General features: G+C 53.8%; 2 protein-coding genes across 2 annotated transcripts; both read right to left on the reverse strand.

Annotated features, from left to right (window-relative positions):
• Window positions 1-574: 574 nt before the first annotated feature.
• Window positions 575-5,224, reverse strand: SUMO3 (small ubiquitin like modifier 3). The gene is made up of 4 exons (XM_075507753.1): window positions 5,050-5,224; window positions 4,540-4,668; window positions 2,740-2,811; window positions 575-2,056 (listed from the first exon to the last, which is right to left on the reverse strand). The coding sequence occupies exons 1-4, from the start codon at window positions 5,068-5,070 to the stop codon at window positions 1,994-1,996; spliced, it is 285 nt and encodes a 94-aa protein (XP_075363868.1). The 5' UTR covers window positions 5,071-5,224; the 3' UTR covers window positions 575-1,993.
• A 3,682-nt stretch (window positions 5,225-8,906) lies between these two features.
• On the reverse strand, window positions 8,907-19,356 carry PTTG1IP (PTTG1 interacting protein). The gene is made up of 7 exons (XM_075507754.1): window positions 18,798-19,356; window positions 15,958-16,010; window positions 14,892-15,000; window positions 11,897-11,996; window positions 11,724-11,789; window positions 11,249-11,295; window positions 8,907-9,694 (listed from the first exon to the last, which is right to left on the reverse strand). Exons 1-7 carry the CDS (start codon window positions 18,871-18,873, stop codon window positions 9,651-9,653), a joined length of 495 nt encoding a protein of 164 aa, XP_075363869.1. The 5' UTR covers window positions 18,874-19,356; the 3' UTR covers window positions 8,907-9,650.
• Between the last annotated feature and the right edge of the window lie 7,711 nt (window positions 19,357-27,067).

Below are 27,067 nucleotides of genomic sequence, written 5' to 3' on the forward strand. Positions count from 1 at the left end.
AGAGCGGCGCCCGCCGTGAGCAGCGCAGAGCGGCGCCCGCCGTGAGCAGCGCAGAGCGGCGCCCGCCGTGAGCAGCGCAGAGCGGCGCCCGCCGTGAGCAGCGCAGAGCGGCGCCCGCCGTGAGCAGCGCAGAGCGGCGCCCGCCGTGAGCAGCGCAGAGCGGCGCCCGCCGTGAGCAGCGCAGAGCGGCGCCCGGCAGAAACACTCAATTAGGGCAGCGGGCTTGTCAGGGCTGCACGGGCATTGCGAAACAGCCGGTCCCGGTAGCTATCCTTTAGGAAACAGGCTGCAGGCACGGAGGGAAAAACTACAGCTGCTCTGCGGGGAAGGGAGGAGAGAGAAAAGAGTGCAAAAAGTTGTATTGTGTGACAAAATCCCCCAGGGAGGGTAAGTTTTGCTGCTAACAGAGAGGTGCAGCAGATACCCCGGAGATTTATACCTGGCCACATACTTCTGCTACCTCTAGAGTCTCCAAGGTGGACATCTCAAGCACCGTTGGCACATACACCTCCCCACCAGGAAGGGAAACAGCAAGGCAAGGGGAGCATGGCCGTATTAAGTGTAAGACACAAGACAGAGTACCAAACTATATTTACTGTATACAATAGTAAAGGACAACAAATAAATGTACAAATCAGTGAATAAACAATGAGACCTATGGGACATCCTGTCCCAGCCCACATACAAGAAAATGAAAAAGAAAACAAGGGCCTTTCCAGCAAGATTTCCAGCAAGCGGGAGGCGATCTAACATGGCCAAATGGGTCAGGTAAACATAAAAGGCAGGTAACGATCTCATGGAGCAGCAGCAAACAACCTATCGAGGGACAACAGGATGGCCTTTGTAAAAATTAATCTGGAACAGACTCCACACTTCATGTGGGGCTCAAACTCATCACACAAATGCATTTAAAATTCGTAAGTTTTGGGAGGCAGTAAAGCAGCTTATTATATTTTTTTTGAACACACATACATCTCTTTCCTTGCTCACCAGGTTCTTGACAGCTCTTCTGCGCATACAGCTTGGTGACATTAAAAGGCGCTTTCCCCCCCCCCCCATTTATCAAGTTTATCTATCAAAAACAAGTATTAAAAAGAAACCTGAGGCTGCACACTTCTAGTACCCACTGAGAAATAGAGATGTACTAAAGGACGCAGGAAAAGGTGACAGGTTCTGCCCGTCACTCAGCAAACGGCTGAAGTTGCAGTGAAGGGTTTCACTTTTCATAAGCTTGCACAACAAAAAATACTGCTGCTCTATCATGAGCGTTAGTTTTTGGACCAGCTGCTCTGCTAACTCAGTTTCTGACAATAATTCAAGACAAATCTCATTTCTGCATTAAAAAAGTAAATTTCAGATGACTTTATCATAATATGACAAAGCACATGTAAATCTGCAATATTTTAAACTCCAACTCTATACTAAGCATTGTATCTGCATGTACCAGCCTTGTGTCATAGGCTTAACACTTCTGAAGTAACTGTGTTTGCAACACGCACTAAAAATTTAAAATCAGCATCTCTTTTCCTTCTCTTAGGCATATCTTAAAAGGAAACTTTTACACTCACAATTGGCATGAAAATATACCGAATTATTTACATGATTAGAATTAAACAGAGGGGCAAGACCAACAAGAGCCAGGAATTAACACTCCATGTCCTAACACATGGATGAATATTTAGGCCACAAGTTTAAAGGAAAAAAAAAAAAAAAAGTAACAGCAGAGAGACAACGCATATTACTTAATCTGAACTTAAATCAAATTGGCCCAATTTAAGATATAGATTAATCCCTGCAGATACTGTTTTGACTCGCACACGCAGTACGTCAAAGACAACAAGCAATTTTGGTAAATGTCCTCTAAAGTTTAGAAGAATCCCATGTGATTGACATGTTCATTTGTTTACTATTTAATAGCAAATCCAAGGACAGATGAGAGAGTGAGGTGTGATGAGGATCCTTAAACTCCTCTTTCTCAAAACGACGGCATGTCTTAACACACTCCACCTGTCTGCTGTTGGAACACATCGATAGTGTCTTCATCTTCCATCTCCAGCTGTTAGAGTAATACAGAAAATACAAGACTTGAAATACACATGGTTACAAAAGCACTTAGGTCTCTATGCCTAACCAGTACCACTGATAGAGCACTTAAGATGTAATTTTAATTAATTAATGCATGAAACACTTTCCATCAGTCACTCCAGAGTAGGCACTCCATTGTCTCTCCGATCGGAGTATCACCAACACCAAAATGGGTTTCAGAGGCATGCTTGTCTGTCAGACCAAACTCAGCAGCTTAGTGTCTTCCATAACAAACCACCCAGCCAAATGTCTCCTCTGTTCCTTGCCTCAGCCCTTGCCAGCCCAAGAAACTCCCCATGTTCTCAGCATTGCCACTGCCGACGGCAGCTACAGCCTGTAGCTTCAGTGCTGCCTCTGAACAGGTTGACGCAGAAGTAGGACAGAGCCAAAAATGCCAGCACTTGCCAGGGGTCCTTTCCACACTAGCACTCCAGTACCACCTTGTTCAGCACCGATGCTCTTCCGCATCTCTCTTCACCTCCAACAGTGAAAACATTCAAGGGGGGGGGGGAAATCTCCCCCTAGACAAATTATTTGGAACATGCTAAACTTACAGCAACTATTTCAGAATCATTTTGATTTCAAACCTCTTTGATCTACATGCAGACATCAAAATATTTGTATAGCAATGTGCAGTAAAAGTATTTTTCATACCTGTGCAGGTGTGTCTGTTTCATTAATTGGTTGTCCATCAAATCTGAATCTAATCTGCCTCATCGACAAGCCCTGCAAGTTTTAAGTAATTAATATGATAAACCACGCTTTTGTTTCTGAATCCAAACAAAACATTTATGGATTTACTGTCAGAACAAATATTAACAAAATTAAGACTCAAAAGATTTAACCAGACAGGAAGCAGTACATCTATCTTGCTACATAAATTGAGGAAGCAGAGCTGTTTGAGCGACATCCTGCTGTGCTGCTGTCGCAGCAAGGACTCTATATGGAACCACAGGTGTGCGTTTGGCACCTGGTTCTGATCCAGGTTCTGATCCTGCTCTGCAAGGCACAAATATCAAAAGTTAATTTACAAAGGTAACTTAATCAATACACCACTCAATCAATCAATACACCACTCTATAAAGCCTCAGAGGACACATCAGGAAGGAGAGGCAATTGTTTCTCACACAGTCAGAGAAGTAACAGTAGATTAAGTTGACTCAAAGGAAAACATTTTTAAAAAATCTGAAAAAACTACTTTTTGGTGTAACTAGTTATCAGCACCGACTACCCATACTTAAGACAAGTTTTCACTCATGCCAGGTGCCTGCTCCCCATTCTAGTTCTTTATCTTCTGATGAAAAAAGGAACCATGAAGAAGACTGAGGAAAAAACAACTTGCAGGACTTGACACAGATGTTCCCTTGCAAGGTTTATTAGAAAAATGCTAGGGTCTAACATTAGTAAGTTAACGTTGCCCTTAAAACCCGAGTTGAATTCATGACTAAATCCTGTTTTGACAGTGTTTAATCACACAAGGCAGTCTTTACTCCCTGCCTTGGGGATAGAGATCTTTGCTTTGCCCTCTAAAATCCTTTCAAATCCCCACATAATTCACACTGCCAGTCACATGAACCAGTCACAGAGCCACACAAATGCAAAAACTCCCTGCACCTCTCTGAAGATTCCACGTATTCAGTTCTCGTTCCCAACCTGAGAGGCATTATGCTACATCAGGCACGGGACAGGGCAGAGCGTAAGGTTCAGTAAGCAAAGAAAGGATCCTGCAAGCAATGGACAAGTGGAAATGCTGGCAAACAAAATCTGACTCCGCTTCAGAAAGCCATCCGCATCCCCACCCTCTGCTCCTACACCTAACACAGTGTAGAAGCACAGACACTGAGGGCTACAGGTTCAGGAACTGGGCTATGGGGGTAAATCCCCCTCCTGTTTATCTCAGGGTGCCACCAAGGAATGGCCTCCCAACACAGAGCAGCCAGCTGCCACCTGCAGAATACAGCAGTCCAAACTGCACAGCGGGCAACAGGAGACACATGTGAAGGGAAGAGCAAAGAAACCCACAACAAAAGTCATGGCATAGGAGAATTTGTTTTGTGCCATCTTCCAAACAGAAAACACACTCTGTATAAAGTCGACAAAGTTTTTAGAGATGAGAGAACTGAGGGTTATGAGACTAAAAATCAAGAGTGAATTGGTCTCAGAGCCAGGATCAGAACTCGAGAAATTTTGGTAACGCTGCCATGGGACATTTTCAGAGCTCTAGGAGCACTGGATGAGGAATAGGCAGTTATGATTAACAGAAGAGAAAAGCTCTAACACTTAGAGTTGACAGCATCCCGAGTCCTCGCTCTCCTATGCACCTGGGTATACTCACTCTGACACACTGGTATTTTTAATGTTCCAGACAGAAAAACAGCAAAGTTCCCACCATCCTGAGGACTCTTGCCCACGGAAAGCAGCGAGCCAGGAGCAGCCTCGCGGAGCCGTGCCTACCTGCCGCTCGCAGTACGCCTTCATTAGCTTGCTCAGCGGGGTGTGCCGCTTGATTTTGAACTGCACCACGGAGCCGTCCTGCCCCGCCACTTTCAGGTTGATGTGGTCGTTCTCCGTTTTCACGCCTTCCTGGATGAAAAAAGGAAGGAAGAAGCGGGTTCAGAGCCCGGCCAGGCGAGGTGTGCTCCGGGTGAGCCCCACCGCGCCCCCGGGCGAGCTCCCGGCCCCGCAGGCAGCAGCCCCGGCACCACCGCCATCCTCGAGGCGAGGCAGAGGTCATGCTCGGGCCGAACGCCACCCGCTGCGGCCTGCGGAGGCCGGGCGGCCTCCCCCGGGGCGGCGGGGGCCAGGGCCGCCACCGCCTCCTCCTCCCGCCTCGGCCCGGCCCGGCCCACCCCGCCATCTTGGCCGCCGCACGCCGCCGGGTGGGGCGGGGCCCCACCAGCAGCCCGGCCCCAGGGCCCGGCGGAGAGGCCTCTCCCCCCAGCCCCGGGCCCCGCCGCGCCTCACCTTGGGCTTCTCCTCCGACATGGCGCCGGGGACGGGACGGGGGGGTGGGAGGGGAGGGAAGGGGACGGCGCGCGCGCGCGCTAAGGGAGCGGCCCGCGCGCTCGGCTCCCGCTTTGGCTCCCGCCGCCGCCTGCTGCCCGCGAGAGCGCGCGCCTCGGCCCCGCCCCCGCCCTGCCGCCGCGCCAGCCGCCCCGCGCCCCCATTGGTCGCCCCGACCCGGTCACGTGAGGGGCGGCCCGTAGCGGCCGGGGGCGGGGGAGGCGACCGCGCGCACCTCCCCAGGCGGCTCTGGAAAGTGCGTCACGGGGAACCGGAACCGCCGCGGGCGGAGGGGCGGGGGAAAGGGGGCGGGGGAAAGGGGGCGGGGGAAAGGGGGCGGGGGAAAGGGGGCGGGGGAAAGGGGGCGGGGGAAAGGGGGCGGGGGAAAGGGGGCGGGGGAAAGGGGGCGGAGGCAAGTGCAGCTGGGTCCCCGCCGAGCCGCATGGGGTCGCTGTTCGCCGCCCGCCCGGGCGCTCCGCCGCCGCGCTTAGGGTGGCGCGTGGGACGGGAGGCCGGAGGCAGAGCAGCTGCTTCTGCCGTGCTGCCGGCCAGGGGACCGGGCGTACGCCGGGGGAGGCCCAGAAGCCTTCCAGCCCCAAAGCACAGCCCGGCCTGAGGCTCCGTTCCGGGCCTGTCCAGGAGCACGGCCCCTCCTGGCACGGCCCTGTCCAGCCCGACCTGGTGCCGAGAGCCTGGTGCTGAGCAGCCGGGAGGGCACGAGGTTAGCTCTGCTGGAGAGAGGAGACCCTGCTGGAGGGCAGTGGGGAAGGACTCCGGGTTTCCCTGAAGAAGAGACTCCCTAAATACGAGGCGCGTGCTGGCTGGGGCCACTTCTCCCGCGGGCAGCGCAGGCAGCTGCCCTTCGGCAGGCGGCTGTGCCAGGGCTGCCTCCCCCAGCCCGCAGAGCCTCCCCGCGGGATGGCAGCCCTCTGCAGCAGGGGGGTGTGCGGGACCAGGAGAGGAGAGGAGAGTCTCCCCCAAACCTCCGTCTCAGCCTCTTTCCTCGCCTTGGCCTTCAGGACAGCAGACACTGGCCCCTTCAGGGATCTGCTTGGAAGAGTCCCAGGGGATTCTCCCTCTCCCTCTCCCTTCCGGGGCTGCATCCCCGCAGGGACAAGCAAACGGGCATGGAAGAAACGAGGCGTGGCCCCTCTCAGCATCCCCGGTGTTTTTATTTCAGAGGCACCCCGGGGGGCCCTGGCCCCGCTCAGAAGCGGAGCCAGGGGAGGCGGCGCGCGTGGTCCCCTGAGCCCGGCTCTTCCTCCTGGACCCTCCGCAGCCACGATGGATCTTCCCTGGTCTCCGGCGGGTAGCGGAGCCGGCTGCCCCCGTCGCCGTCCTGCTGCCAGGACCGGCTCCAGACATGCTGGCGGGGCACGGGGGGGCTGCGCTCCCCATGCTCAGCAGACGATCTGCGGCGCCGGGGACCTCCAGGGCCCTGCTGCCGCGACGGCCCCACGTAAGGATGGAAGCGGCCGCGGCGGGCCACCCCAGCATGGTCATCCTCCACCTGCACACAGGAGACCCGTGCTCACAGCTCAGTCTGTATGCAGGGATTTCATCTCCCTAAGTGCGCTGGCTGTTTGTCCCACCTTTCCTATTACACAGCAGAGCAGCTGTGCCCTGCCCTGGGAACCAGCCCAGCACCGGCTTTGTCCAGCCTTTTTGTGCAGGGCTGTCCCACAATCACAGCACCCTATACGTTTGACTGTCCTGTGGCTCAAAGCCAAGCTCTCCATTAACCCCATCTTTCCAAGTTCTGTTGTGCATCCTCTGAATGCCTGTTGTCCTCGGCCATGCACCCCGCGGGCAGTGAGACACACTGTCTCACCCCTCAGCTATGCTGTCCCCATCACCATCTGCTCCCTTCCCACCGTGGCAGCCTCACAAAGGACTAATTAATCCTCATGAAGGGTCTTTTTAGATGCCAGGCTCAGCTCTTGGTTACAGTGCAGACATGTTTCTTCCCAGACCTCGGCAGACATTTCAGCTACCTAAGGACCCAGCTTCACCTCCCCGCCACAGGCCAGCCAAGCCAAAGGGATCCGCCTTTGCAGCACATCAGCCACACGATACCTGCACACAGCAACCTTCACAGGAGTAATTACAAAAATTAGCAGAAACTCCATCACAGGCTATGGAAGGCAGCCCCCGGGCCGGGAATGCTGGAGCCCAGGATGCAAGCAGCACTTCTGCCCAGCGATAACCAGTGCTGCCCTGGCAGCACGGCATGTCCTCTGCTTGTCCCTAGGGCACAGTTATGCTCCATCCAGGCAGGGACCTGCTTCCCCAGGTGGAGCATATCCCTCTGCTGCCCTGGTTCAGCAGAGGAGGACAGAGCCTGTAATGAGTGGGGGTCCCAGCCAGGGGAACCTGCTTGCAGGGGTCACCCATCCCTGATGAGAACAGGGCCAGTGGAAGTACTCAGGTAGCCCAAAGGGATTATACTGGTCCCCATCCCCAGGGCAGGATGGGACCTGGAGCCCATCACAGCCCAGGAGGAGTAAAGGCAGCTCTAACAGCTTTGTGGTTTAGCACCAAGCTGCTCCCATACATTGCCTGTTCTTAAACAAAGTTCCCACAGGCTCCCCTGTATCTTTGGTTGGCAGGGGGACCACAGTTCCTCCAGGCCAGCATACCGTGTAAAGCACAGGGCACAACTAGGATCTTTAGCAACATTTTCACTTCTCCTTACAGGGCTCCACACTGTTTCCATGTGCACAGGGCAGTTTGTGCCAGAAGCTCCAAACCAAATGCAGGGCATTGGGGATTTCTTTAAAGCATCATCTCCCAGCCATACACAGCCAGGTAAGATGCTGTTACCACCTCCCATAGCTCTTGACCAGCAGCACCAGGATGCAGCCCCTGCCCTGCCTCTCCAACAGACTAGGACAGAAGATAGGAGAGCACCCATGAGAGCTTAGCAACTCAACCCTACTGTTTCAGCCCTCCTCCCAGCACTGCAGCCTAATTCACACTAACAGGAGCCCAGGTTACAGACAGCATTGGCAGAGTCATTCACCTCATTCCTACCACCTGAAGCTGAGTATCTTCTGGCAGCAGCCAGAGACGGCCTAGATTAAATCACCTGCAAGTCTTGCATCTCTGACCATCCTGGCAAAAGCCAGCCAGGTTCTGGCAGCCAGCAGAGCTCAGGCAAGAGCAGCAAGGTTTCACAGCTGGTTTAGCTTCAGAAGTTCAGCTCAAGCAGTTTGTGTCCATGAGCCTGCCAATGCAAATGGAGTATTTTATGCAAGCCCACAGAAATACTACTATCTGCAGTCCAGAGCAAGTCACCCCACCTGGCAGAAAGCAATAATCAGCTTTTCTTAGGGTAGATATATTGCTTGAATGCAAGACTCCTTCATACTGCAAAGCCAATTTTGGTCAAGTATAGGACCATGTAAGAGCAGTCAGCTCCCATCCTCCTTTCCCCACCCCTGGGTCCTTTATGCAGGTAGCACAGCATAGGGTTTAGTCTGTGCCCAACGCTGCCAGGAGCACCCAGGCCACCCCACTTAGACAAGGGCTCTCAGGGGTGCTAGGGGACACAGGCCAAGCTCTTGCCAAAAGACCCAGCTCCGTTCTTAGACAGCAGCATTACTCCCACCACCCAGCTTTTCCTAACAACTGAACATCTCCCTGAACAGACTCCTCCTTTCAAGCCCAGCAAGAGTTCAAGGCAGTCTTGCTTCTGCCTCCCTCAGCTACCCCATCAGGGCCTGACTGAGCCAGGGCCATACAACAGTGACAGCTCCAGCCATTGCTGCCAGCCCACACCTGGTGTGGAAGCAGAATTAAACTCTTTTAGACTAGGACAGTAATCAAATCAGTTTAATATATAGTCAACATAATGTAAAGGCATCTGAATTCTACAGTATTGCTATCAGTCATTGCCATCAAGCCCAGGAGACCACCTTTCTAGAAAGGCACAGAGAGGTAGGAGAATTGAGGCATGTCCCCAGATTAGTTGCAAGTGAGAACATGCACATGGGACCTTCCTCCTCGAGGCCCAAGATACCAGAAACTTGTGCTTTTTGGAAGGAACACTAATGTGCTGGAACAAGTACAGGCATCTGGAGTAACAGCCAAGGCCTCCTGCTGACCAACAAGTCGAGAAACTCTTGCTGGCTTTTGCCTATACTAAAAGAAAAAAAGAAAAAAAAAGGGGTGGACAGAAGAGCCTGGCTCTGTGTGTGAAGGGTATTTGGTGAGGCAGGAGCAAGAAAGATGCATAAGGTTGCTTTTGCCCTTGGCCAGGGACAAGGAGTGTTATTTGCATTGCTTTGGACTCCATTACCACCCCAGGGGTGAGTGAGAAGAAACCTGTTCTCTGGTATTGCCACCACATTTTTTCTGTACCAGCAGAGCAAGAGCAAAGCTCTGGAGCAAACTGAGCATCTGGAGTGGGGACAATAGTGTCCCCCAAGCATTTGGCTCATCTTTTGTGGCAGCTGAAGTGGGAGGTGGCACCACAGTGGTCTCCTCATAGCAGGGGAAGTATGGAGTCCCACAGCTCTGCAGGAAGGCACTGTTCACCAGGGTGGGCAGGTGCAAAGGTGCTAATTCTCAAATTTTGCATAAGGGTTCTCTTCCTTGAACAGGCCTAGAAGAGAAGAGATATTCAATCAGACAGCAGCAACCACAGCCAGCAAGAAGCCTAGTTCTTGGCTACAACTCTGTCATTTGTGCTTCATCCAGCCTCCTGTCCTGCAGTCCTTCTGAAAGACCTGCTCTTACTCAAGCTGTGCATGTAGTCATCACTATTTCACTCTCCTCCTCTGCACAGGAAGAGATCCATTAAGAAGCTTGACCTGATGACAAACTCCTCTCCCAGGCACTCCATATAAAGTCCAGGTAAAACAGCATGACTGATCTTCCAGAGCACCCCTTCTACATGCTCCTTCTGTTGGACTGGATTCTGAAGCAGAGAGCCCCAAATTAAATTCAAGCCATTCTTAGACCTGCTCTCTGCTCCTACATCCAACAGACTGAGAGACAGAAGAGCAAGGATACAGCGCTGACTTCTGGGCCAGTGACAAGCCCTTGTGCCACTCTGTTAGCTGCTTTCCCAGCCCCAGCCCTACACTTTTGAGGAGGAACAGCCAGAAAGGACAAGATTGCAAACTCTGCAGTCAGGCTGCAGCAAGACAGAGCCCTGGCATGGCAAGACAGTCCCAGAGCACAGCTCTTCCACTTCCATGAGGTGCTTCCCCCACCAAGTGCTTCTTCAGGCACAGCTTTGCCTGCTCTTCCTCCCCCAGAGGAGCCAGCCCAGCCAGAGATCCCCAGATGTCCTGCTCAACCTGGACCTGCAGCAGTCAGCAGCTGCAGGCAGAGGAAAGGTCTCCAGCTTTCCCTACAGCCCCCCCCAAAGCCAGAGACCACTGCTCAGTGTGCATGAGCCCAACAGCTCCCTGCTCCACAGCCACCCTAGGAGAGCCCCTGGCAGCCCTGACAGCCAGGCAGGAGAGACCCCTCCACTAGCTCTGAGCAACTGGCTGCTCCCCTCTTCTTTCCAGGCTGCTGTCCCCTTCAGGCAGGTCCCCACCTGCCCTAGGGCCATGTGATTCACCTGAAGGACAGTCCAGCCCCAGGAGGGAGGCTGTGCACTCCCAGAACCTAGGGGTCTGAGCCACCTTGACAGGAACTGCTGGCAGCACAGAGGACCAGCTCTGTGGTTGGTGGACCATGCTCTGTGCTCCTGCAGCTGTGGGCACCCAGGCTACTGCCTGGCCCCTCACCCCAGGCTGTTGGCCACTCGGTGACCACAGGGCTGCTGGAGGGCCATGCCTGCCTGAAGGGCAGCAGCATTACGGCTGGTGCTGTGTCTACAAGCTTCCGCATCTCCCCTCCAGTCAAGCCCCAACAGCTTCTCCCACATGGTGAGTTCAGAGGACACAGGTCCCAGGGAGCATTAAACACTCCCTCTTCCCTACCCAAGAGGGGCAGCACTTGTGTGGGGTCACACACCACGACCCAAGCATCTCTACTCTTGCTCCCAGAGGGCAAGAGAGCAATTCATTGAGATGGGGCAAGAAGAGACTGTGTATTCCCTGCTGGCCAGGACTCCTCTGCAGCTGTAACCATAGCAAGGAACACAGTTAATGAGGCTGCTCAATCTAAAGCTTAGTTTGAATCACTCGCATCAGCACTGTACCATATTTTCTTCGGATTTCATCATGCCGTGATTTCATCTCTGCTCTCCTGCAAGAAGCAAACAGAAAAACCACGAGTCAGTGACTGGTGATACAAAACCAAGCAAGAGGAGCTATAGCTCCCTGCTTCTTCCCAATCCAGGTAGTTCCAGGCTGCCAGGTTTGCTCACCCCCCTGCCGCCTGCCTCCCCACCTCCTGGAGACACTGAGGACCACCAGAGGCTGCACATGTCAGCAGCCCTCAGGGATTCAGATACATAACACTGTTGTGATGCTGCATCCACGAGTCACCCCAGAAAGATGTTGCTCATGAGGTTTATGTTTGTGCTGAGATTGAAGCAGCCACTGGCTGCATGTGTTGAGCCCCACATGCCTCCTGGCATCACAGTTGATGGTACGGACAGGATCCAAATAATTCTGCAGCCTGAGGCAGTGTGGCTTGCTCACAGGGGAGCAGGGGCTGCAGGGCAACCTCACCTCTCCTCCTGCCGCACCCGCCTCTTCTCCCGCTCCCTGGCCGCTCTCTCATCATCCTTGTCTGGCCTGACAGACAGAAGAGCCCATTAGCAGCACTTGGCACTCAGTTCTGCAACAGCACATGGTTGCATCTGAGCTACTCTGAGAAAACAGGGAACACCTCTGATACTTGCTTTTTGCTCTTTTTCTTACAACAGCAGCAGCAGACCCCCAACATGATAAGGATCGTTCCTCCCACCACAGACATCGCAATGATCAGGGCTTCAAAGTTCACTAAAGGATTTGACAAAACACATTTAGCACACAAATACATAGCTGCCTGGAGTTACAATATTTACAAGCATACAACTACTGTCACCAGCAGTTTCAGTCACCGGGCTTGGAGACATGCATAACAGCCTGGAAAAGCATGATGGACATTGCTACCTATAGGTATACCAAGTGTTGGCACCAGCACATACACACCAATAGGGTATATGTAGCTGCTGACTATAGCTCACAGTTACTGGCTATGAAGAAAGGCAAGAACAAATGCATTCAGGTCAAACTCCTCTGGCAGAAACAGGAGCAAAGCTGTCTTAATCACTAGTCCAGGTGAACAATAACCCATCAAGGGAAAAAAAAAAAATGGAGGCTTCAGTGCTGAGGAAGAACCTCCAACAGAGAGGCCACAGCAGGCACTGGAGTTACTGCCCACAGGATCCAGCCTCAAAGTCATCCAAGATGAGATGACAGTGGACTGGAGGCACTTATAGGTGTCTGGAGTCCTTGGGCAAGAGACAAAGCAAGACAAGATCCATTGGGATTTATCAGCTTGGGGCCAGCAGTGCTGCTGAAGCAGCTGAAGGCAGAGGGCCGCTTCATGCATCCCACCACCATGTCTCCCCAAGGTTTGAAGGATCTGCTTGCCCATGCACAGCACAAAACCCACTGGGATGAGTGGTGAAGCAGCAGCCTTGAGCCCTAGCCCCAGGGAGGCAGTCGTCCTACTCTGCTCCTGCAGTAATAGCAGTGGAGACACGAGCCAAAACAGACATTTCTAGACATTGCCTGAAATCCTTTGCAGAGGGGTTTCTTCCAAGTATGATTCAGACTGTTCAGAAACTTGGGCCTGTGGAAATATTTGTTTAGGAGCCACTTCACACACAGCAGCCAAGTTACAGAAATCCTAGTGCACCTGAGCCTAATCAGAGCACTTCTGATCCCCTCTTCTCCATGCAACTCAGACCATGAGCCTAGTGGAAAGCCTGAGCACCACATGTGGTGCATTTCACGGCATTTCAGAAGATGCTTGCCTGTCCTCTCACTGCAGGGACTCAGCAGTAGCAGGCTTACTGGTGTGCTCCAGGCTGAGCTGACTCCACTACTGAAGTTGCTTTCAAAGCCTTCAGCTCCTGCTCCTGGTGGAGAGCTTCATTGCTGCCAACTGTGCCAGCTGACTCTCAAATCATACTGTGTCCCTACCCAGGCTACTGTGGCAAGCACCATGCAAGGAATATGGTTCCAGATACCAACCGCAGACAGCTGCCATGGTCTAGCAGGTCACCAGTAAGACCAGAAGTGAGCAAGTCACCAGCTTGTGGACACTTGTGTTTGTCCCCACAGGTGGGTTTGCACAGCCTCTTCAGCAGTCACCCAGCAGCAAGGAGGTCTGCAGGTCTGTGTTCCCAGTAAGGCTTTGAGAAAGATGGTATTTGAGACCTGACTGTCCACAGCACTGTCTTGCCTCGAAGGAACGTGACGCTTTTGCTGGCTGCACTGTGACAGACCCATGAAGTCATGTAGGGGACAGCCCAAAAGCCAAGGATCAGCAGTCAGTCCAGTGGGGGTGAGACAAACCCAAACAGGCTCTTCAGCTCAAAAGGGAGTTTCTCCACAGCACATGTCTGTTTTGGTGCTTCTGAAACCTTGGCTTTCAGGGCAAGCCTGAGGTTCAGATCACCCCTTCCTACAGAGAGAGGTCTGTGGCGGAGCACCAGGCACTCCTCCGCCTGATGATAAAGGCTCAAGTCACACACACCAAAAATGCAGACTCATTTAAGAGCTAATGTTCCACAGGACTAATCTCCTCTAAATCGAGTTTTACAAGCTAAGGAATGCATTCTTCTATAATGAAACCTTTTATGAAGCTACTCACAAACAAACTAGTATTTCAAGGTCTTACACAAGTTTCAGAAAAGGATACTGTAGTGCTCACAGAGGAGATTCTTCCTCCACAAGGAATGGGAGCAGTTTTAACTCTTGTGGATAGAAGAGAGCCCAGCCTCAAGTACAATATATGTCAGGCGACCACAATTCAACTCCAAGTTCCCCATCAAGGGGACAGGTGAGAGAAATCAAGCCCCACCTTGCTTCCTAGCTGCCCCAGCCCCCAAAAGCTGAGTCCTGTCTGAGCATGAGCATGCACCAAGCTTGGTCTAAACAAGACACTAATTTCTCTAGAAACCCACGGGGAAACAGAGCACCAAGGAGGAAATGCAGCCAACAGTCAGTTGTCAGCCAGAAAAAGCTCCTGGAGGTGACCTGGCTGCAGGCAGCCAGCTGCAGCACAGCTTATGCAGGGCTAGTTTTGGAAGAGAGTATTTTCTCAGGTGGGTAAGAGCTTAGCAGGACTGCGGCACACTCACACTAGAAGCCCACACAGGCCTCCAGAGAAGTCATCTCACTTCTGGTTCCAAGAGCCCCCGTGAATTTTAAGAGCTTGCCTAGGACAACAGCCATACCACTCAAGGTGAAGAGCCAGAAGCCATGCAAGGAATGATGCATGGGGTGCAGAGGAACAAGCTGCTGAAGAGTCAGACACTGGTGTGCACACTTTGAGCACCGGGAAGGTTTGCATGGGCAACTGCCTGCAGAGCACCTTCAACTCTTCTTCCTAGGTGCTGGCCACATGTGGAAGCCTCCATCACACCAAAGCACGAGGAATGTTTTAGAGTAGCTAAAGCCCCGCAGGTCCTTCTTGCCAGAAGGCAGGGACTGCTCACACTCTGCTTTCTCACCCACACTTCAGGAAGTTTGGAGAACCCTGATTGACTTCATGTCATTGCTACACCAGCAGTGAGAAAGGGAGGCAAGGGAAACCTCCCATTACCACTAGCACAAGCGGAAGTCAGTGCCATTTAGCAGCAAGCACTAAATGCAGTCATTGCTTAAGCATGATCCACTTACCCCAGCAGACTCCCCAGCGTGCAGAGCGGAGCTCACAGAGGTCGGCTGGGGGAAGGACTCTTTGGACGGGGTACTCCATGCACCTCCCACTGCTGACACACCACAGGCACTGGGACACAGGAATCAGGCAGCACGGTGTTACTGGTACATGGCAGTACTGCCAGTTAGCCATGCTCTTGCTTTGGCAGCTGCAGCAACAGGGCCACCACTGCCTGCTCCCAAAGACCAGGTACCACCTGGCAGCAACAGGATGTTCAGGAGTAACAGTTGTGTTTGGTCAGCACAGGCTGCATCAGGCTTGCCTGCACCAGGAGAGGCAGGCAAGGGGAGTACAGATTTCTAGAGCAAGTAAAGATGCTGAGAACCCTTCTCCTTGCTTCCATGATGGTAGTAATCACCAAATCCTTCCTGTTTATTCTGTGCAGCATTTTTGGCACGAGAAGAAAGCCTTTGAGAAAAGCCACTCAAGACAAAGCTGATGAGCAGGAGAGGTTTGTATGTACCCTTACTAGTCTTTCCCAGCCAGAATACCTGCAGCAGCTTTGCAGCCTCCTCTCCTGGTGTCTCCAACCCCCAACACCAGCACTTGGCTGGGTTTGGTCAAACTGGTTCTGTCTAAGTCAGCTGTGAGATCTGGCTCAAGTTTGCTGACATCAGACATAATGCAGCAGAGGTTGGCAGGACCCAGGTATGCATCCTGCATCCACCCAGTGCCACAGCAGCCACAGGCTGGTGAAGGGGCAACTTGACTAGCCAGTCCAGCCCTCTCAGCTCTTTCACTGTGAGCATCCCCCTAACAGTGTCTCACATCTGTGACGAGGAGCTCCATTACTCAACTCAAAAAGCATACAGCAAAACCCAAGCAGTTTGTAGCAACCTCTTCCCAGAGCACCGAGGGGTGTTTGCCCTCTCACCATCATGGGTGGGTGGCATTTGCAGCGTGTTCAGGACAGAGCAGGGGAGCAGCCCCCCCTTCCAGGAGGAACTACTCTGTAACAGCCCCTCAAAGCCCACGCTACATTTTCAGGCAATGCAAGAGGTTGGGAGTTTTACTGCTGCTACTTACAGTAACATTTTTCAGACATTCCTCACAGCTCCTGTTCGTATACTGGTGACAATCTACAGGAAGGAAAAAAGACAGCTCAGTACTTTGAAGAACTTCTCAGTGGTTTAAAACTCCGGGCTCCTCAGAGCCTGCTCCTGCCCACTGCTTTGCCTGCTCCAGGGGGCAGTCACTCCTGTTGGACCAGGGGTAATGCAGCTTAACACTGCTGCAAGAGCTGCCAGCTTCAAAACACACTCAGTGTCTCAGTGGGAGGCCCAAATGCAAATGGAAGTAATCTGCCTTGCCTGCACTGACCCAAAGCCCTGAGCTGTGAGTAAGAACCCTGGGTCTTATTTCCCTAAAAGCCCGAGCGTCTGCTGTGGGCAGCTGAGGGACACAGCTGGGGTCAGTCCAGAGGGACCCTGTGAGGACAAGGACAAGCACTGGGCAGGCAGTGCAGTCCCATATCACTGGATGATGGAGCAGCGCAAGCTAACAAGCCCCAGACAAGGAAGTTACTACCAGGAAAAGCAAAAGCAGAGGAGCACAGGGGGGGGACATGCAGCTACGGTTCCCGCAGGAACCTGTACCCTCCCACTGCACGAGGGCTGTACCCTGCCCCAGCCAATTCAACCAAACCCTCCTTCAGCAGGAAACACTCCAGGTGTCAGGAACAGCACTGCAGCCAAAATCTGCACGCATGTTCAGAACCTGTTTCCACCCCTATTTGGCAGAGGAAGACATAGGTGGCTCTTGGCACCAGTGCCACCATGGATGACAGCATCCCCAGGGGATGCAGGTCATCTGGGCAGGTGGAACAGATCAGGTCTGAACACAGGACAAGGTGGCCCAGTCCAGCCACCTTCCTGGGTTGGCCTGTAGCTCTTGGCAGCACTAGCTCTTTGGGAAAGTCTTCTTACAGGATACTCACCTGCCATTCACTGGTATGCTCCCCCAGATCCTCAGGAAGGGTGGTTTGCCAGCCCTTGAGGATCAGCCATTTAAACCTGACCACTGCCTAAAGAGTCTAAGCATCAGCCTGTTTGACTGTGGTTAAAAAAAAACCACACAAACCAACTTGCCTGACTACTCAGTAACTGGTGGAAGAGGAACACTACTTCACAGCACCTTAATCAGGAAAAAAAATCAGTCCCAGAGGTGCTTGTTTTCCACACTCACAAGCAGCAAAGCTGCATTTTCTCTCTCCAGCTGGCAGGAACCCTCAGCTGTGACCCACTGTCAACAGTCACATGCTCTGTGCAGCCCTCCAAACAACTGGGCAATTTATTAACATAGCTCCGATAAGGGTATTTACACACTGCCTGGAGAGGCTGAGATTGCAGATTTTAAACACTCTAGGAAGCTGCATCTTCCCTGTTTCTCCAACTGAGGCCAGAAAAGCATCACAGCACCTGTGCTGCCCCAAGACTGTTTGCTGAGAAGGAGCCACAAAACAGCCCTCTCGTACCACAGGAGGTCATCGGTGGGCAAAAGCCTGTGGTTTTAACCGGGCTTCCTACTGATGCTCTGCTTTCCCCGGAGGTGTTCCCTCTCCTGGCACCCCCAGCTGTCATTCATCCTCTAAGCTGTTAAGTCAAAGCCACCCTCTTACAGCTGTATGGGAATGGGCTGTTTCCAGGACCTTGGAGCCTTTCAGGGTTGGGATTTTGTCCAAACACCTGATATCAGGGGACCAGCCCACTCACACAGGATGGCACAGGAAGCACTGCAGTCCTTGGGGACAGAGGTGGGAGAGCAGGTCTTGTTGTGCTAGAAGCCTCCTGGATAATGCTTTTGCCACTTGTCTACAAGAGAAGTGAATGGCTTGGGGCAGGAGGAAGACAGCAAAACACATGCTGGTCCTCACTCTCCTCCCAACCGGAGCCACCATGCAACCATCAAGAGGGCTGGTCATCACATGGAGAACAGTTCCTCACTCAGAAGAGTGGGCAGACTTCTTGGGACACCCCTGAAGGGGGCTGCCCCCACCCTTTGCTAGAGCTTCTCCTCTACCTGGCACAGCACCTACAGGGCTATGCTACATCCTCCACCCACTAAGGAAAGGCAGATGGCCACCCACTGCTCCTCACCCAGATCTGACAGCACCCATCTTCTTCCTGGTCTGAAGCTCTCAGCCTGAGGCTCCCCTAGCCAGTCTCCCCTGTCCTGAAGGAGGATCTCCTCCACAGGGCCATCGGTGGGGGCCTGGCTGCACAGCAAGTGCCCCCTGCCCAGGACAGGTACCCAACTCCTGTGTGAGACCTGGCCAAGCCATTAGCATCACTAAACGCACAGTTACATTGCGGTGGCAGCTAGAAAAGCAGCAAGCAAAGCCTCTCTTCCAGCACCCCATCTTCCAGACCTCAGAGGGACACACCAGTGCCCCATGCTGCACAGGATCACACACTACAAAGCTCCCAGCAAGGATGGGACCTGCACTCCCAGCTCCCACTGCCCATCCCTATCCTGAGTGGCCACAGGGGCCTGGCCAGCGGCCACCCCGTGCACAGTGCACATCTGGAGCACAGCCCATAGGGCAACAGCCTGTACCAGGCTGCTTCACACACCAGACGTCGTGCAAAAGTGCAGTCCAAAGTAACTGCAAAGCCATGATTTTTGGGTGCTCTGCGAGGAGCACTCGCTGCCAGGCCTCTATCCTCATCCTCATCCCCATCCCCTATGGCCCAGGGGGAAGCACCCTGCAGGGCCGGGACCGCGGGGTTCAGAGCACCCAGTCCCGACAGGGAGGAAGCTCCGGGGGCGTCACGGTGCCGGGGCGGGCACCCACCCCGCTGGACCGGCGGAGCCGAGCCGGGACCCCGCCAGCGCCGAGCCGGGGCCGGGGCCGGGGCCGCGCTTACCTCCCGCTACGTCCTGCGCGGCGGCGGGCAGCAGCGCCAGGGCCACAGCGGCGCAGAGCCGGAGTGTCGAGGCCATGGCGGAACCGAGCGGGGCAGGCCGGGCGCCACCGCCTATGTAGGGCCGAGCGCGGGGGCGGGCCGGGGGCGGCCCCTCTCGCTCCGTCTCTGGCGGGCTCCGGGGGACGGACCGCACGGAGCCGGCGGCGACCAAGGAGCCGGCTGGAGGAGGAGGAGGAAGAGCCGCGGGGCCAGAGGGGCCGGTGCAGTGGCTGGGGGGGCTGGTCGCCCGGTTATCCCTCCCCGCAAAGCGGGCGGAGAGCCCCCCGGGGCTGCCGGAGCCCACCCGGGGGAGGAACCGCCCGCCGCCCCCCGCGCAGCCCCGGGCCCGGCCGCAGGAGGGGGCCAGACTCCCGAGGGAGGAGGAGCGGGCGGCGAGGCTGCAGAGGCACCTGCCCTGTCGCAAAACCTTCCGGGTTTGGATAGTACCAGCCCGAAACGGAGACCCTTCTCCTGCCCCCTGCGCGAACCGACCCCCAAAGGGTCCCCAGATCCCCTTCCCTCGTTGCTACCTCAGTCTTTATAGCATGAAAGTGCATTAACTGTGTTAATATATATATATTGGTTCATATGATGCACTGCAATGTAATGCAGTAGTGGAATTTTACTGGAGACTCTGGTATTGTTCATGCTTAAGTAAAACAAACGAAAGGGCAGCCCGGCCCTGGAAAGAAGGACTTTGCTTCTGGGAAGCTTAGAACAGTCCATGAAGGATAAAGGATACCCTGGGACAATCACGATAATGCCAGCATCCCAGCCCCTCTGACATGTCTTTGAAACCCTCCCAGCATTGTCTGGTGTCACAGATCAGTAACTCGAGTAAGACTGACTCCAGGGGTGCCTGGATCGATAGACAAGCAGCTAAAATGCTGCAGAAATAGAGTGGCTTTGCGAAGTTTTACTGTGATTAGCAATTGGTAGTGTGGGTGTTAGTGATTATTCCAATCATGTTGTACATGAAAGCTTGAAAGGTATAAGAACCCCGTGTAAAACCACATTCAGGGTGCCCCAGTTTGTCTGGGACACTACATGTGCATGAATAAATATTTGCCCTTGTAATTCTATGCTTTGCATCCCAGCCTCTACCCTCAGTCGGCACGGGCCAGTTGCAAATGTTCATGTCACCCAGGGTTTGGGGTCTCCCTCCTGGGCAAAGCGAGAAGCCCACTGACCTCAAGCCTACATGTTCAACATTCAAGAAGTGAGAAGCTGCATCGATATAAACAGGGATTTTCACATGCTGTAGGTCAAGAATACAGCTGAGTGCTTTCCTGTGTTGGAGCCAAAGAGCTCTGCACCACTTGATTCATGCCCAGCAAGGCAGAGAGCCCAAAAGAAATGGGTTTCCAACTGTCACTGTGAGGAGGGTTGCAATGCTGCCTGCGTGGGGCTGCTCTGGGACCTGGTTTTACCCCAGATCCCTTGGGAACAGGGTAAGAGTATCACTACATGCATGCGGGCTTCTTGGCAGCAGCAGGGCAAAACCGCTGTTCCTACTAGTGCACCCATCCCAGCTTGCAATCCTGCGCTGGGCCCCCATGGGTACCGCAGGGTGCTGTATCCCTGCTGGTCGCTGCTTCCCTGCTCTGCAGTGATCTCCAAAGCCACCGTCCCTTGAAGCTGGGTGGGCATCAGGCTCCAGCGTAAAGGCATGCTCAGGCCAGGCTGATTCAGAACAAGACCAAGCTTTTTCAGGCAGACACATGGCTGCAAATCCCCAGAGGGCATCACACCCTGACACTGTCAGCACCCCTGAAACACACCTTGCCCCCCTCGAGGTGCAGGCAGGAGCAGGGAGCCTGGCACAGGCAGCGGGACAGGGAGACACAAGCTACCCCCGCACCAGCGCTGTGGCCAGGCGCACCCTTGGGATCCCGTGGAGGGACTAAGCACCACGCGGCTGTTTCTCTGTGGGAAAGCTGGCTGAGTTGTTCATGGCTGACTGATTTCAGCTGTGGGGCAGGCGTGGGGTGGCATGAAGGAGCCTATGGGTGGAAGGCAGGAGGCAGTGCTAGAGATTCACTGCAGAGCTGAGTGTGGGTGCTGAGTGCAGAGCTCTGACTTAGTGAATGACTCCTTGGCATGGAGGCAGCTCAGGGAGAAGGAATAAAAATGTATTTTGGACTGCCCTAAACTGAATTAAGAAGATTACTAATATTTTTCAGCAAAATGGAGAACAAAACCTGAAGAAAGTGATCCTGTAGCTTGAGCAGGCAGCATCGCTAGCTGCCCTTGCTGCTGCCAGCTTCATCGTCTGTCCGCTCTGAAAGCTTCACTCTCCCTGCTGTGTTCCTGGTGTCCTTGAGAGCCAGATGGGCTGGCCGCTGGTGACAGAGCTCCTGCAGGCTGGGAGAGTAAAGGGCCGATAGCGTTAGGTCGGCCAAACCGTGGGATGTGGGGGGTGAGCTGTGGGAGATGCGTGATGCAGAGAAGGGAACAGGCCTCTCTTGATTTTGCCACCGCAGGTAGCACTCTGATGCCAGCAGCTGCCTCTTGCAGGTGGTTCAGATTTTGGCAGCTCCTTGGGAGAAACATGGGACTCTCCATGTAGTGGGGACTCAGGGGCTGCCAAAAAGACACGGGACCTGTGTGTTTGTTCCTCTGAAAGCAGCTGGCGCTCAAGGCTGGGCAGGCACTGGCATTGCTCCGGTGTTAGCAGGCCAAGGGAAGTCTCCCCGAAGCCACCTCCTTAACACTGTTAAAGAGCAAGCTCTTTAACACTTGCTGAGCAATGCCCTGACACCAGAGCCACTGCCAGCCGGCCTGGGAGGCTGGAGGAAGTGTTGACCAAACCATTTCTGTTTGCAAAGTGCCTCATTCGTTTGCTCTGGGTTCATTCATAGGGTGACACTTGGGCTATGGAGCATCCCAGGGACACAGAGTGAGCACCCGCAGGCGGGCACCCAGGCAGCAAGAGAGGGCAAGGTGCCAACGGGCAAGCCGGGGTAGACTGAAACGTTGCTCTAATCCCACCGGCCTTTCCGCTCCCTCTCCTTATTTGCCTCTGAAGGGTATTTTCAAACCCTTCAAGATGGCCTCAAGTGGTTTCCAAGGCAATGGTGCTAAAGTCATCACTGCCATGGAAACCTTCTCTTCGGCATAACATAAATATTTCCCTTGAAGGAGGCTGGATGAGTGGGTGATATGCTATTTTCTAGCACTCCCTGGCTGCAACAGGACAATCTCCAGGAGATGGGGGGGGCCAGGGAGGATAAAATTAGCTTGCTACGCCAGCCAGCGATGGAAAGGGGCAATTGCCAGTGTTTCGGTGCAAAACCTGGGCTTGTTTGTGTCAGCAGGGTCCAAATGAAAAAGATATACTCTGTAGGGAGAAAAAAAAAAAAGAGGAGGGGAAAAAAAAAAGTAAGGTTGAAAACAGTCACTTTTTCTTGTCCTTCATGAAATTTTTCCCTTTAGTCCCAACCCCACATTCCCTCTGGTCAGCACAGGCAGATGGACGTCCTGGAGCACCCTTGGTGCTGGGCCAAAGGCAGCTGAGCCTGAGCCAGCCTCTCCTGGGAGCATGTGCATGGCCGAGGTGCTTCATTTTGCTTTTAATTGCCTCCTTTCTGTCTCATCAACTCATCAACACCTTCACTTGAGCCCAGGGAGAGGTGCCTGCCTGGAGCCCCAAGCTTCAGCAGTGGAGCAGGAACCCCCGAAACACCCTCTGTGCTGTGGCATCCCCCAAACCATGGGGGCCAGCCCATCAACCCCTCCAGCCCCTGGCCCACCCAGGCTCCTCTGGCCGCACCATGCTCAGCACCAGGGCACATCTCCAAAGAGGGGCTGCTGGTGTGCACAGTACCCTGCACAGCAGGGACACCCCAGCAGACCCCTGTCCCCCGGCACACAGCTGTCCCGGCTGCCACCCCGCCACGCTGGCTCTTGTCAGCCGCCAGCCAGGGGGGGTTCCAAGCTGCTGTGGGAGATCCTGGTGCAGCAGAGCAGGTATTTTCCTAAAGAGAGACAGCTACATTCATCACCGGGGCCGAGCGGGGCTGCGGTGCTGGCAGCATGATGGGAGCTGGGGACGACTTGTTCACAGAGCCTGTCTCTGCCCAGGCTGGCGCAGAGGTGTAAACACTGCCTGTCCCCAGAGCAGATGGCTCCTCTCACATCCATGGTCCAGGTGGATACCAAAGGGCTTTCCTAACAAAAAAAACCCCCGCTGAACGCAGGCGTGTTCCCAGGCCTGGAGCAGTGCTTCTCACTTTCCTGGAAGAAGGGGATGCTCTCACCTTGCTGGACTGCCCAGGCTATTTTTAAATTGCCATAGCAACCCGAGGATGGGGAGACACATTGTGGTGAAGTCCCCCTGTGCTCTCACCTGCTGATCACTGCCCTTTGACAGAGGCTGGGGATGAATGCAGGGTCCTGGCGGGTGCAGCCCCTGCCAGCCAGCCGGGCTGGAGGACAGGGGCTCATGCTGTGAACCCCCCAGCACCACCCCAGAAAGTCTCCCGGGAGCCAGAGAGCTGTCCCAAGGCCTGTTTGCCCTCTCTGCTCCAGGAGGTGCTGCCGAGGGTGTCAGGAGGCCAGCAGGGTCAGACCCCAGCACCTGCTTTCCTTTTTCTCCCTTTGGAAAAAAAAATCCAAACCCAGAGCAAACAATTAAAATGTTCCAGCTGCTGGCTTGGAGCAGCGATCCCAGATAAAACCCCAAGGATCTGCCAGCTAAATATAGCCTGAGCCCCATAAATTAAACAAAAGCTTTTCGCTGGGCTCTCAGAAAGCTGGTTCCAGCAGCAGTTTTATCTATGTAAGGTATAACTCCGGCATTACTTGTTATTATTAGCTGTACCTCCCCCATGTCACTGACCTCCCCAATGCTGTTGTTTAGGAACATGAATTTTGCAGAGCCAGACCTCTACCTCCCAGCAGCTCCTCTGCTGCCATAGGATCACACCTCGGGCTGCTTTCCCGCCTTTTTATAAGAATTTACAAACCTAGTTTTTTTTCTTTTGGACAACTTCTGATTATTCGATACTTGCCCGTCTCAGACATTCATGTTTTCTAGGGCCACCCTCATTTAAGGCCTGTCTTAGACATCTACTTAATTTTTATCCCTATCAGCTGTCCTAGGAGCTGTGAACCCTTAAATAAAGTACTGCCTGCAATGCAAAGGTGTTGGAAAGCTCTTGCAGATACTGTGCAAGCCAACGCGCATGTAGGTGCTTGTCTCACCTCCCTTTTCTCAGCAAGGCTATTAACAATATCTTATGATATTATTATATATATAATATATATATATGATATTATATAGCCATGACTTACGGCTTTCTGGGAGTTTTCTCCCCCAACCCTTTAAAGAAGTTTCAGCATCCTGCTGCCTTGAGCGCACGTGGCTGGCTCATGAGCAGAAGTGATGCTGGTTGTGTTGCCGAGGATGAGTTCACTCCGCTTTCTCTCCAACGCTTCCTCCCAGTGCTCTGTGCTCGGCATGAGGAGCACATCCAACGCCTGCTTTCCCATCCCAGATATTTAGGCTTTGTTTCTTTTTCTATAGGCTTTTGCAAAAGTATTTCACTTATTGCACCCAGAGCTGCTCCATCCCAAAGCCGAGGGCTGGCTCAGCCGGCATGTAGCGCCCCTGAAATCCCAGCCCCTTGCTCTGTCCCAGTGCTGGGCTTTGATTTTGTTTCTGCATTTGCCAGTGGGTCTATGGCTGAGTAATCCAGCCCACATCTCAGAAAGGTGTGAGCAGGGCTGGCAGCCCACAAAATCCAAATCGCCTTTTCCAAGTGAAAGCAACCATCTCCTTGCCAAGTTTTTCTCAGCCTCCCATCGCTCCTTGGCTCCTGGCAGCATGACCGGCTCTGCCGAAACCACCCAGCAAAGTTCCTTCTTGCTGAGCTACATGTGAGTGAGCCCCTGCAGGTGCCAGCCTTTCTCCAAGGCCACCTGCTTTTCTTGTCCCCCGTGTCGTCATGGGCCCTCCCAGCTGTTTTGATTCCCTGCATTTGTTTTCAGGCAGATAGCCCTTTCCTGGGCAGGGCGAGAGGAAGAGGAGGCCAGAGCTGCCTCCCATGGTTCCTCCTCCTCAGCAGCTGGAGCAGCTCAGGGGCTCCGCACCTGCATCCCCTCCATCCCTTGGGAACATCCCAGGGCAGGCGGGAGGAAAGGTGAGGTTCCCCCTCCCGCCATCTCCTTGGGTTTGTACCTCTGTTTGTAAACATGCCTGTACCTGCCCCCTCGGCAGGGCACAAAAAAACTCCCCAGGCTATTTTAAGTGAACTCAACGCAAAAAAAAAGAAGTCAATTCCAAGGCTGTCATGGCTATATTTAGTTGGAACTTTTCTGTCCAGGATTCAGACTCTATTTGGAAACCCTGTACCTTGGCATGCAGCCAAGCATCTCGGTTTTATACAGTAATCCCTCAGCATATGGCAAATGTTTCTCATCTCCCAGTGGCTCCAGCACTGGCCTGGGCAGCCCAGCAGCAGAGGGTTTTAAGCTGAAACCAAGACAAGCTGGCTGGCTGAGGTTGTGGATTCACATCTTAGACCTGGAAGGTCTTTTAATAGGAACATCTTCTTGATGTAGCTTTAAAAAAAAAAACAACCCAGGAGCATCAGAGCTGTCCCCAGCCCCAACACCTGGCAGGTGTTTTTGGGGTGCAGACCAGCCAGTGACCCAGGGTGATGCCTGGGAGTGGGGCAATAGGGAGGAAGATGTGGGTCACCCCAAACCATGCCCCCAGGCCTCCCCAGCTGATTCAACTGTTAAGGTGGGAAACAACTTCTGGCTTATTTTGCCCCTCTCTCCAATGTCACAAAAATTCCCATTTCACATGCCGGGAGTTCTGGGGTTGGCACAGTGATTGCCCAGAACATGGTGTAATTCCCAGTAACATGACAGCATTTCGGTGCCAACAATTTTGTCCTGACAGCCTGAGGGTGTCTGAGTGATGCTCAGGGAAGCAGAATCCTCACACACCCTGGTCCTGTCCTCTCCTCTCCTCATGTATTTTGGATGAAACAAGGCTTGTGACAGCATCTCTCTTCGAAACACTGAAAGTAACTGAAAGGAAAACCACAGGTTCCCAAGTGCCACACACGTTTCCCTGCTCCACAGCAGCTGTGAGATAGAGGGAAGCAGGAGCCAGCTGAAAAAAGGTGATCAAATGGCTATTTATAACAGCCCTTCCAAATATTTTAGACTCGTGACATGCATGATGATGTATAACAGAAATATCTGCTTCGAAACCTTCCAAGTTAAACCCCATATCCTTATTTTAATTCAGGAGTTCAAGGGATTTAAGGAAATATATCCTTAATGTGATTCTTCTCGCTCACAGCAAGGAGCGCTCCAGCCAGCCCTCAGGGACAACAGGACAGGCTTTGAGGAGAGACCTGCAACCCAGCACCACGACCCTGGGGAAGAGCAGCCACAGCATGGATGTGATCTGGACCAGCTGCGGGAATAACATGAAGGGCATCTGCAGGGGCGTGCAGGATCAGCGCCTTTGAGGTGGTTTGATTCGAAGACCCCCCTGTTCCCACCAGCGGCCCGGTGAAACCTGCCACAGGGAGACTTGGTGTCCCCTGCAGCCTGGCGCTCCAGACTGCTCAGCCTGATAAGGTTTCTAATGAGGCTAATTTAATACTGCTCACTTAAGAGAGGCCAAAGCACCCGAGGGACCGTCTGGGGCTCTCCAGGGCCCAGGAGCTGGGAGCGGCCAAGCCCCCAGCCCCCAGCTGGGTGTGGGCAGGAACAGAGGGGTGCCTTGGGGGAGCCGGGGTGCCTTCAGGGTGCCAGTGTCTCGCACCACCCCAGCCTTGCTGTTTCTTGCCTTCCTTGTGCCATAAGTATTGCTGCAGCGTGCCGGGGCTGGAGGTCTGGCGGGCACAGCCGGGGGCAGAAAAGACAGCAGCCCATGTTAATGAGCACAAACGAAGATCCACCAGCTCCTTCTGACCCCATGCAGCAGCAGCCGTCTCCTCCATGCTTCCCCAGCAGCTCCGTGGCCCCCGGGGCAGGGTTGTCCCAGCAAACCTTGGCTCACACCAGCACACCACACTGGGACCGCGTGCTCTGGTACTGCAGCCTGAGGCACCCATCCGCCAGCCCCTTCCCCTGCCTCGGGGGCAGCAGCATGCGGGGGTCCCCCACGGGGACCACAGCATTCGGTTCCCCTCCCTGCCCCACGCTGTTTCCCTGGCTGTGGTGGGAGAAGCTGGGAATGGGTGGCAGAGCCCATTACCACAACA

The sequence above is a fragment of the Mycteria americana genome, chromosome 7 (assembly GCF_035582795.1).
Source record: "Mycteria americana isolate JAX WOST 10 ecotype Jacksonville Zoo and Gardens chromosome 7, USCA_MyAme_1.0, whole genome shotgun sequence".
Taxonomy (NCBI): Eukaryota; Metazoa; Chordata; class Aves; order Ciconiiformes; family Ciconiidae; genus Mycteria; species Mycteria americana.